This window comes from Mauremys mutica, chromosome 9 (assembly GCF_020497125.1).
Source record: "Mauremys mutica isolate MM-2020 ecotype Southern chromosome 9, ASM2049712v1, whole genome shotgun sequence".
Classification (NCBI taxonomy): domain Eukaryota; kingdom Metazoa; phylum Chordata; order Testudines; family Geoemydidae; genus Mauremys; species Mauremys mutica.
This window is the reverse complement of record NC_059080.1, coordinates 41,674,454-41,685,987: the sequence shown is the minus strand read 5'-3', so window position 1 is coordinate 41,685,987 and position 11,534 is coordinate 41,674,454. Positions and strand designations below refer to the sequence as shown.

Sequence of the window (11,534 nt, the reverse complement as noted above, 5' to 3'; positions counted from 1 at the left end):
TCAAGCAAACAGAGGCCAGCATATATAAGATGTTTGTAATTTTATTCAGTAGAAATGACACGTTTTTGATCTGAGTAATGAATACCAGTTCATGTCTAGTTATCAGTGTTGTTGGTGTCTCATGGGGAATACAAGCCCTGCAGTGTCTTTCAAGGGAATCTAAGTCATCTAAAAATTAAATACTCTTTCCCAACCATAGATGCCTGAAATGGATTTAGAATAGGCAAGTCTAACTTTGCCTGAATGAGGAGGAGAATGACGGACTCTGAAGATGGAGCTTTGTACACACATTTTTTTGGGTTGGCTTCCAAGTTCCACAGAAAAAGTCAAAAACGAAATTTGGATAGGAAATAGCTCCCTCCTTAGATGTTTTACTCTCTACATCCCCATTTCTAAGAAACTTTCAAAGCTTACATTCCTTTCTATTTCCGAGGTGGTGGGAGGTGGGGGGGACTGAAGCGTTATGTTTGTGTATGACATCCCTTTATATGTTGGCAAGATGGCAAAGATGCATCATATCTCAGAAGGGAAAAAAGCCCATTAATATCAACATTCTAGGACTTTAGATAAACTGATGGAAATTTCAGATCAATCTCTCAGAGTCTGGAACAACCCAGAAAACTCCTCTGCCATTCAGCTACCTAATGACAATTGCTACATGTCAGGCCACTAGAAGCCTGACATAAGCACGAGACTGTGATGCGCCTAAGTACTATTATTATTGCCAATGCTTACATTTCATTGCCAGTGTACGACAGGGTATCTGTGGGTAAAGGTGGCAAGATCTTAGCGATAAAGATGCCCAGGTTTGTCTAGAGGAACATTTCTCAAATGCGGCCACCATGGGCTTTTCGTGCGGCCACGACAGCCTCCTGGGTGGTGATGGAGGGTGGGGGAAGCATCAGCCCCTCTCTCCTTGTTGCTCCTGGATGTACCATCCTGCACCACCTCTAGAGAGAGGTGGGGCACAACGCTGCAGGAGCAAGGTGAGTTCTTGACCCATGTTGGGGGGAGGGGGGGTTGGGCGGCAGGCTCCAGCGGCAAGACTTCAGGAACCTGGCCGTGTGGCCCCAGGCTCTGACTGTGGGGCAGTGGGTACTGACTTCCCCAGCTCTGGTCATGCAACCCTGGCCTCCACCTCCTGTCTGCCCCTGCCGGGGTCTCCTGCCCCATCCAACCCCCCTGTTCCCTGATGGCCCCCCAGGGACCCTATCCAACCACCCCTTCTCCCTGTCCCCTGACTGCCCCTGGAACCCCTGCCCCTGACTGCCTCCCGGGACTCCTGCCCCCATTCAACCCTCTGTTTTCCCCCTAACCACCCCAACTCCTACCCACACCCCCGCCCTCTGACCACCACCCCAAACTCCCATGCCCTCTATCCAACACCCCCTGCTTCCTTCCCCCTTATTGCACTGCCTGGAGCACTGGTGGCTGGCGGCGCTACAGCCGCACCACCCAGCTGGAGCCAAGCCACATTGCCACCACCACCATGCAGCTCAGAGCACTGAGTCAGGCCAGGCTCTGCAGCTGTGCTGCCCCAGGAGCTCACAGCCCCGCCGCGCAGAGCATTGTGCCAGCGGTGGGGCGAGCCGAGGCTGCGGAGGAGGAGGAACAGCGGGGGAGAGGCCGGGGGCTAGCCTCCCGGGCCAGGAGCTCGGGGGCCGGGCAGGACAGTCCTGCAGGCTGTAGTTTGCCCACCCCTGCACTAAGCCCTGGATGGGGGGAGGAGGGGCTTAAAGGGGGGAGGCAGCATTATTTTTGTTATTGAGTCTGCCAAAAAACCCTACAAATATACATTACAATGATTTGGATGTGTATCTGTGCATATTTAATTGTTTTTCCTAAAGATAATTAAGTATTTTAGGAAAAAAGTGTCAGTGTGGCCACCAGTGAGAGTTGGTGGCCGCACTCTGAGGCCACCAAAAATTTTGTTGCGAGAACCCCAAGTCTAGACTTCTCCCTCCTTGGTAGCTAGCAGCAGTCCAATGGGAAAGGGCCCAGTGTAATTAGAAATAAGCTTTGTGGAACAAGGGTGTAGGGAGAAGCAGAGCAGTGGCCCATTCTCAGTGGCTGCTCTCCATTACTATGTATCCAAAATTTATTTCAGAAGACTTGGATTCCCATCATTTTCCAGCATGTTCTGTAGTCAGGCATTCAGGCAAGTTTCAGCACTTCTTTGATCATCTTTCCAATACCATCATAGACCTCATGGACTGGGGCATTGCACATGAAGGCACTGGTCGTCACCAGCTTGTTCTTCACATCCACATGAATCTCATCTACATGCTTGTTCACGTGTTTGCAGCCAAGTTCCTTCATGGCTTCTGCAGTCTTTGCATAGGGCCACCTAAAGGAAGAAGTGAGAATAAATCAAGTGTGTGTAGGGGATCCTGACAAGAGAGACTCTGCCAAGGCCTTCAGTGGAAAGGATCCTTTCTCATTAGGTGTCCCACAGTAGTAGCTAGGAGTCTGCCATCGCTAAATGAATACCCCTCAGGTAAGAGACCACTCTGTGGAAGACAGTGTATACTGTGGCAGAGGAATTCCTCAGAAGTCAAGGAATTAAGCAAACTCTATACTACTCCCTCTCCCTCACTAAAATAATCAAAAAGCATCAATAAATTTAAATGTTAAGGGTATGTCTACATTATGAAATTAGGTCTATTTTATAGAAGTTGATTTTTAGAAATCAATTTTATACAGTCGACTGCGTATGTCCACACTAAGCGCATTAAGTCGGCGGAGTGTGTCCTCACTACCGTGGCTAGCATCGACTTACGGAGCGTTGCACTGTGGGTAGCTATCCCACAGTTCCGTCAGTCTCTCCCGCCCATTGGAATTCTGGGTTAAGCTCCCAGTGCCTGATGGGGTAAAAACATTGTTGCGGGTCGTTTTGGTTACATGTCGTCAGTTGCCCCTCCCTCTGTGAAAGCAAAGCAGACAATCGTTTTGCACCTTTTTTCCCTGCAGATGCCATACCACGGCAAGCATGCAGCCTGCTCAGCTCAGCTCACTGACACCACCGGTGTTGTGTCCTGGGTGCTTCTTGGCTGCTACTGGCAGCAGACAGTGCAATAGGACTACAAACCATTGTCATTGTCATTCACTGCTTCTGCTGCAACTCTGCTTTCCTGCTCTCCTTCAGATGCCATACCACAGCAAGTGTGTAGCCCACTCAGCTCACCGACACCACCGCTGTTGTGTCCTGGGTGCTGCTGGCAGCAGACGGTGCAGTAGGTCTGCAAATAATCGTCATCGTCATACACCGCTTCTGCTGCAACTCTACTCTTCTGCTGTTGTAAACGAGCTCAGTCTCAATTGAGTAAATGATGACTGACCTCAATAGAGTAAATGAGCTCAGTCATCCACCGCTTCCACTGCAACTCTGCTCTCCTGGTGCCATGAATCCACCTCGCAGGTCTTCTCATCGTTCGGTATAAATATCTATTCTCGTAGCATCCCTCATCATCCACGAATTCCGCTGTAACGGTGCTCTGCTGATATTGCCTTGACAGCGAATTTCTCCATGTTGTCTGTCATGGGCTCCCGTGTCCTCAGGAAATGTGTGCAGTGCTAACCATCATCTGCCACCGCTTCCACTGCAACTCTGCTCTCCTGGTGCCATGAATGCACCTCTCAGGTCCTCTCGTCATTTGGTATAAATATCTATTCTTGTGGCATCCGTCATCCACTGATTCCGCTGCAACTCTGCTTTCCTGCTCTCCTTCAGATGCCATACCATGGCAAGCATGGAGCCCGCTCAGCTCACTGATGCTGTTGTGAGCATTGTAAACACCTTGCGCATTAGCCTGCAGTATGTGGAGAACCAGAACCTGCAAAAGCAGGCGAGGAGGCGACGACAGTGCGATCATGATAGTGATAAGGACATGGACACAGACTTCTCTCAAAGCACGGGCCCTGGCAATTTGGACATCATGATGGTAATGGAGCAGATTCACACAGGGCTAAGACTCTAGCATCCCTCGGTAAAGCTGCAAGTAGCCCTCCTCCCCCAGGTACCTGTATTGGGTTATTGACCAATTCTACTCAAACAAGTTAACTCTCCCTCAAACAGCAGATGCCAGCACAATACATTTCCTGCCACGGGGATAATTCAGCACCAGCGTTGAGGCCCTTTACTACAATGGTCTCAGCCTGGTTAGTGGAAGAGAAGAGGTATTGTGTCAGTATGTACCATAAATGATGTAATGAGCATTGGGAATCACTACCCTGGTGTCTTTCCTACCCTTGGGTTGAGAGAGGTGGACCGGTGTGCTGCATCGATCCTTCAGAGTCAGATTTTGCACTAGGGCTCTGCGACACTTACTTCTCACATTCTTTGTCCTGTCCAACCGTCAGCTCGCATCCTGGGAAGATTTTGGCTGCCAGAACTGGGGAGATGCAGCACATGCCAATGGGTTTCTTGGCAGCATGGAATGCCTTCAAAGTGTCCTCCACAACTTTAGAGATTGTGCAGTTCTTCCCCTGTGTTGCCCAAGTACTGAGGTTCTTAGCCACTCCAAAACCACCTCAGAATAGGGAAAGAGATTAAAAATAGGTGATTGTTTGAATGTAGGATTATTTTTTTTGCCAACTCAGCTATTTCACTAAAATGCTTAACTGAATTTGGTGCAGTGTGGCATTTATCCATGGTCCAAACATATTTCAATAAAACCTCAGCACACCACCACATCCACTGAATACCTGCAGCTCCCTCTTAGGCCTGGCATAGTTTTGCTGGCATAGCTAAGTCAGTTAGGAGTATTGGGGGAAAAAATCACACTCCTGACGGATATAACAATGCCAGCAAAAAAAGAGTAGAGACAGTTATACCAGCCAATGAGTACCTTATTCAGTATCGCTTATTTAATTCAGGCAACTGGTATAAGCTGTACTGGCACTAGAATTTGTTTGGCAGCATAAACTGCATTTCTGCTAAATGGGTTTGCTGGTATAGCTCCACTGGTGTAGTTATACTGGCAAACCCTTTGTAGTACAAACAAGGCTGCCAATTACCGTCCAATAGAAACTGCAAAGAATCTTCGTGGTCTCTAAACATCTGGAGATGTATTAGTGCTTTATTCACGAACCCACTCCTCTTCCATTCTCTTATTTTTCTAAAGTTATGGTGGAACACGTTGCCAAAATAGTTCCTAATTAAATCCTCATCTGGGGTCTGAGCCTGTGCTCATTGAAGTCAACAGCCACACTTCCATTAGTTACAACAGGTGCAAGAGTGATTGAGCTTTTCATCATTTGCTCTTTCACTACCCCTCCGTGATTCTCCTGTCTGTTCTAATGGCTGTACCAGGTACATCTTGATGATGTTGTCTACTAAAGTCAAGGAAAGAAAAGCATGGCAGGTACCGTGGTGGTCCAGAAGTAGTGTGGCCCACTGACTAGAGCACTCAGGAGGGCTGGGCTGTAGTTCTGGCTCTGCCGTTGGTCTGTTGGGTGACTTAGAGTTAGTCCCTTCACCTATCTGTGCCTCAGTTTCCTGTCTGTAAAATGGGGATAATGATACTGATGCTCTCTGTAAAGTGCTTAAGATCTACCAGTGAAAAGCTGTAGATGAGAGCTGGGTATAATTATTTCCTCCTCTTCTCCCAAATAAGCACCTTCACTTCTACAGCCAGTTAAAATAGAAGTCACATCAAATCACATTTATACCAAGCAGTCTGTTAGTGCAGCTCTCCTAGTGTGCTGCAGCTTTTCTTTAGGGCAACAGATCCTTTCTCTCCCAACCTCCAAAAACCACCACCAACAAAAAAACTCCTCTTCCTCGTGACTCATGGCCTTTCCATATCATGCCAATGGAGAGCTGCTCCCTTCCATGGGCTCTCTAAGGGGATGTCTATGCATCAGCTGAGAGGGCATTTCTCAGTACAGGTAGGCAGACACACTCTAGCTCTGCTTGAGCTAGCATGCTAAAAATAGTGGTGTGGTCTCGGCAGCTCACGCTAGCCACTTGAGTACAATCCTGCCCACATCCAGGCAGCTAGCCTGTGCTGCCATGGCCACACTGCTATTTTTAATCTGCTAGCATGAGCAGAGTTGGTGCTTGTCTGCCTACCCATGCTGGGAGTCCACAATCAGCCCTACCTGGTATGATCAGGGCATCCAGTTCCTTGACATTAAGTGTGGCTAGGTCCTTGATGTTGCCTCTGGCAATTCTGGCACTCTCGACCAGCACGTTGCGTTTCTCCTGAGTTGGCTGCCCTTTCACATGGTCCACCACATGCATCTGTTCTACATCTGGAGCATAGAACTCCCCCTGGGACAGAAGAAGAGAGATTTTTTTTTTTTAACTTGGGCATTGTGTGGAAAAAATTTTTAAGTCATAATCCAGATTTGGTGACCCTGAAACATTGTGTGAATTCATGTTGAGTGTCAAATTGTGTTACAGTGTTTTCAAAATATAACATTTCAAGTTTCTGCTTTGAAATTACTTTTAATTTAAAAATTTCCTCCAATTTTATTTTTTAAATAATTCAAAAATACTTTAAAATATTTGAAGCTGAAACAAAACATTTCAGTTTCGTCACAACAAATCATCTCATTTGACCTGAAATGAAAATTTCAACTTTTTGATTTGCCAAGAATTTTAAAAAAATTAGGGCTGTCAATTAATCACAGTTAACTCATGCGATTAACTCAAAAAAATTAATCACAATTAAAAAAATTAATCACATTGCTAAATAATAGAATACCAATTGAAATGTATTAAATATTTTTGGATGGTTTTCTACATTTTAAAATATATTGATTTATATTACAACACAGAATACAAAGTGTACAATGCTCACTTTATATTACTATTTTTTATTACAAATATTTGCCCTGTAAAATGATAAACAAAAGAAGTAGTATTTTTCAATTCACCTCATACAAGTACTGTAGTGCAATCTCTTTATCCAGAAAAAGTAACTTACAAATGTAGATTTTTGTTTGTTACATAGCTGCACTCAAAAAACAAAACAATGTAAAACTTTAGAGCCTACAAGTCCACTCAGTCCTACTTCTTGTTCAGCCAATCGCTAAGACAAACAAGTTTGTTTACATTTACGGGAGATAATGCTGCCTGCTTCTTATTTACAATGTCATCTGAAATTGAGAACAGGCATTGGCATGGCACTTTTGTAGCCGGCATTGCAAGGTATATACATGCCAAATATGCTAAAAATTCATATGTTCCTTCATGCTTTGGCCACCATTCCAGAGGACACGCTTCCATGCTGATGATGCTTGTTAAAAAAACCCAACACATTAATTAAATTTGTGACTGAACTCCTTGGGGGAGAATTGTATGTCTCCTGTTCTGTTTTACTTGCATTCTGCCATATATTTCATGGTATAGCAGTCTTGGATGATGACCCAGCACATGTTAGTTTTAAGAACACTTTCACAGCAGATTTGACAAAAGGCAAAGAAGGTACCAATGTGATATTTCTAAAACTAGCTACAACACTCAACCCAAGGTTTAAGAATCTGAAGTGCCTTCCAAAATCTGAGAGGGACAAGGTGTAGAGCATGCTTTCAGAAGTCTTAGAAGAGCAACACTCAGATGCAGACACTACAGAACCCAAACCACCAAAAAAACAATCAACCTTCTGCTGGTGGCATCTGACTCAGATGATAAAAATGAACATGTGTTGGTCCGCTCTGCTTTGGATCGTTATTGAGCAGAACCCATCATCAGTATGGACGCATATGGACATATGAATCTTTAGCGCATCTGGCATGTAAATACCTTGCGATGCTGGCGACAATAATGCCATGAGAACACCTGTTCTCACTTTCAGGTGACATTGTGAACAAGAAGCAGGCAGCATTCTCCAATCTCCTGCAAATTGTAACCATACTTGTTTGTCTGAGTGATTTGCTGAAGTAGGACTGAGTGGACTTGTAGGCTCTAAAGTTTTACATTGTTTTGTTTTTGAATGCAGTTATTTTTGTACATAAATCTAAATTTGTAAGTTCAACTTCCATGATAAAGTGATTGTACTACAGTACTTGTATTAGGTGAATTGAAAAATACTATTTCTTTTGTTTTTTACAGTGCAAATATTTGTAATAAAATAAATATAAAGTGAGCACGGTACACTTTGTATTCTATGTTGTAATCAAAATCAATATATTTGAAAATGTAGAAAACATCAAAAAATATTTAAATAAATGGTATTCTATTATTGTTTAACAGCGTGATTAATCGCATGATTAATTGCAATTTTTTAAATCGCGCGATTAATCGTGATTAATTTTTTAATCACTTGACAGCCCTAAAAAAAATTTCTTGTTCTTACCCAAAATAATATTTTGGGGGGGGGGGGCAGGGCCATCTGGAACACCCGGATCCTGCATCTAAAGCCCCTTTCGGAATGTTGCCCTGCGAGCACGGGCCGGAGGACTCAGGAGGAGCAGGGGCAACCACGCAACCAGCGGCCAGAAAGAGAGAGAGAGAGAGGGGAAAGCACCGCTTCTCTCCAGCCACTGGCTGCACGGCTGCCCCTGCTCCCCCTGAGTTCTCTGGCCCATGCTCGCAGGGCCGCATTCTGAAAGGGGCTTTAGTAATGCAGGCCAGGGCCCCGGGGCCCCCTTAGCCCAGGGCCCTGCAGCCTCTAAAGTCCCACCCTTATGGGGGGAGCAGCTTCCAGAATTGCGGCTCCCAGAATCGTGGCCATGGGGGTGGTGCTGTGTTGCGCAGAGACACCTGCACACCCCCTGCACCAAACAGGAGCTGCCCCAGGTAAGTGCTCTGCACCTCCTGCCTGCCCCAGCCCTGAGCCTCCTCCCGCACCCCTACCCTGAGTGCCCCCCACACCCTAACTCCCTCCCAGATCCTGCACCCCCAGCCCTGAGCCCTAGGGGTAAGCCAGGGGCACCTCCCCACCACAGTACAGTACTGTGCAGTATATAATGCCTTTTGTCTGCCCCCCCCCCAAATTTCCTTGGAACCTAACCCTCCGCATTTACATTAAATCTTATGGGAAAATTGGATTCAACATCGTTTCACTTAAAGTTGCACTTTTCAGGAACATAACTACAATGTTAAGTGAGACGTTACTGTAGTCCTAAACTCTATGGAGGAAAAGTTATACCAGTTTCCTCCATCAGAGGGCTCCTTTGGTTAAGGGATGAAGAAGGGACCAGCAGCACTCTGAATAGTCTTTCAGTTTTGTGAAAGAGGGAAAGTGAAAAATACAGGAAGAAAAGAACAAGAGGAGAAAATACAGTTTCAGAAAGAGGGAGACAGATGCCTTTTTTTATAAACAGGAACTGAGAATGTGAAACTTGAAACCTTTATTAGATCCTTAGCTGATATAAAACAGCATTGTTCTATTGCAGGGATAGGCAACCTATGCCACGTGTGCCAAAGGCAGCATGCAAGCTGATTTTCAGTGGCACTCTCACTGCCCGGGTCCTGGCCACCGGTCCGGGGGGCTCTGTATTTTAATTTAATTTTAAATGAAGCTTCTTAAACATTTTAAAAACCTTATTTATTTTACATACAACAATAGTTTAGTTATATATTATAGATTTATAGAAAGAGACCTTCTAAAAACATTAAAATGTATTACTGGCATGCAAAACCTTAAATTAGAGTGAATAAATGAAGACTCGGCCCACCACTTCTGAAAGGTTGCTGACCTCTGTTCTATTGACTTCAAAGGAGAAACAATCATTTATAGAAGCTGAGGATTGGGCCCAGATTTGTCCTCTGCTGGGAGCAAAGGGTGATCTCATGCAGTGTTCTTGCACTCAGACAATTTGGCTACAGTTACTAATTCTGTATTATCAGCTTCTTGCTGGCTGCTATGATTTTCTGTTTCAGATTAACTGGCAGAGCCCTTCCAGTGGCTTCTGTTTTTATTTTCTGCCTCAAACAGGAATTTAAAAAGCAGGTGTGGCAACTGGCCACTTAAAAGAAACAGAGAGAACTGCAGAAGTGAGCAAATGTCTAGGTCAAAAAGAACACTAGAACTGCAGTGTAGCAGAGGAGGGACATATTAGGGAAATTGCTTAAGGAGATTTTAGATTTTCATGTATACAATTGAGTCCAGACAGTCCATATTCTACTGCAAGATTTCTGGGTGCTAAAGTCGTGAGCTCTGGATAGAAGAAGAAAGATACAGAAATAAGAGACTACCTAGGTTTTTTTAATCACATTCCCCTAGTGATCAAGTTCGCTGGTGCTGGGTGCAGTGCACGAATTTAGATAGATAGATAGATAGATAGTATCTTATCTAGATTTTTGTACTGTACCCACCACCTGATCACTAGGGCAATTTGATTATCTCAGCAGCAACAGGAACTAACACCTAAGGAAACTATGACTTACTGCTCCAATGAGCCCCCAAATGATTCCTGCAGTGGAGGAGATGGTAAAGAGCAGTCCAGGGCAAAAGGATATATAGCCAAGATAGACCTTGGCTCCAGAGCCAGGGTGCTTCTTACCTGTGCCCCCTCTCTGCTGAGATGCACCAGCACGGCAGAAGACTCATGGATTTCACTGCCATCATACACCCCACAGCCAGACAGGACAATGGCTACCTTCTTGCCCATGTTCAGACTCAAAATAGGTGGATTCTCTGGGAGGCTGGAGTTGCTGTGTCTCTCTGTTCACTGCCCTGAGCTTTTTATAGCAGGAGATCCCGCCCCAGGACAAGGCGGGGCAGTATGGGCTGCACAGAGCCCTTTACTGGTAGGAAGTTTTCTATTTCTCCAAAGCAGGCTTTGATGTGTACATAAATATTGTGCAATCAGCAGCTCCCTGTTAGCTCTCCTTGTGCATTGCCACAGGGGGAATTCCCAGCTAGCTGGAGCTGTGGCTACCCGTGCTCATCTTTCCTTTCTCAGTCAATTTTAAATTGTGTTGCAGACTAATGCACAGGGACTTTTATATGTATAATGGCATATAACAGAGCCATGCATTGGGCTAAACCCCTAGTTTAAATCCATTCCAGTCAGTGCAGTTACACCAGGGATGTACTTTTAAAATTTTTTTGCTACGCAGGCAGTGTTCCCTTTCCATTGTTAAATGTGCTCCATCTCTAAGCTCAGTCTCCAAACAGCAGGCTTTCTACAGACACTTTAATTCTTTGGACTTTGGGACATGAATTTAGAAACAAGGGGCTGGGTTCTTTGCACCTTCATGCTAATGTAACTCTACTGACTACAGAGGCAAGGGCCTGGGAAAATCCATAGAATCATAGACTATCAGGGTTGGAAGGGACCTAAGGAGGTTATCTAGTCCAACCCCCTGCTCTAAGCAGGACCAATCCCCAGACAGATTTTTACCCCAGTTCCCTAAATGACCCCCTCAAGAATTGAACTCACAACCCTGGGTTTAGCAAGCCAATGCTCAAACCACTGAGCTATCCCTTCCCCCTGTCAAGGTGAGCAATCATCATTTTGATACACCCACCATTCTTTCAGTTTATAGGGATGCTCTCAGCATGCAGAGGTTCCTACATTTCCATTCCTTAAAGTCTCGTGCAGCAGCCCTAAATAAGGTTAGATAGTGTCCTGAGATT

At 45.2% G+C, this 11,534-nt stretch overlaps 1 protein-coding gene across 1 annotated transcript; it reads right to left on the bottom strand.

The window, feature by feature from the left end:
• Nucleotides 1-1,369: 1,369 nt before the first annotated feature.
• Nucleotides 1,370-10,622, bottom strand: LOC123376954 (glutamine amidotransferase-like class 1 domain-containing protein 3A, mitochondrial). Its single transcript, XM_045029249.1, has 4 exons — nt 10,456-10,622; nt 6,103-6,274; nt 4,328-4,529; nt 1,370-2,347 (listed from the first exon to the last, which is right to left on the bottom strand). Exons 1-4 carry the CDS (start codon nt 10,561-10,563, stop codon nt 2,155-2,157), a joined length of 675 nt encoding a protein of 224 aa, XP_044885184.1. The 5' UTR covers nt 10,564-10,622; the 3' UTR covers nt 1,370-2,154.
• Nucleotides 10,623-11,534: the final 912 nt, after the last annotated feature.

Bases quoted from the DNA above. Each gene is read 5' to 3' on its own strand.
- LOC123376954 (XM_045029249.1), bottom strand. From the start codon at position 10,563: ATGGGCAAGAAGGTAGCCATTGTCCTGTCTGGCTGTGGGGTGTATGAT. The intron at 4,530-6,102 runs GTAGGGCTGATT...CCCTATTCTGAG, and splicing joins GGATGCCCTGATCATACCAG to GTGGTTTTGGAGTGGCTAAG. The intron at 2,348-4,327 runs GTAAGTGTCGCA...TTCTTCCTTTAG, and splicing joins CAGGACAAAGAATGTGAGAA to GTGGCCCTATGCAAAGACTG.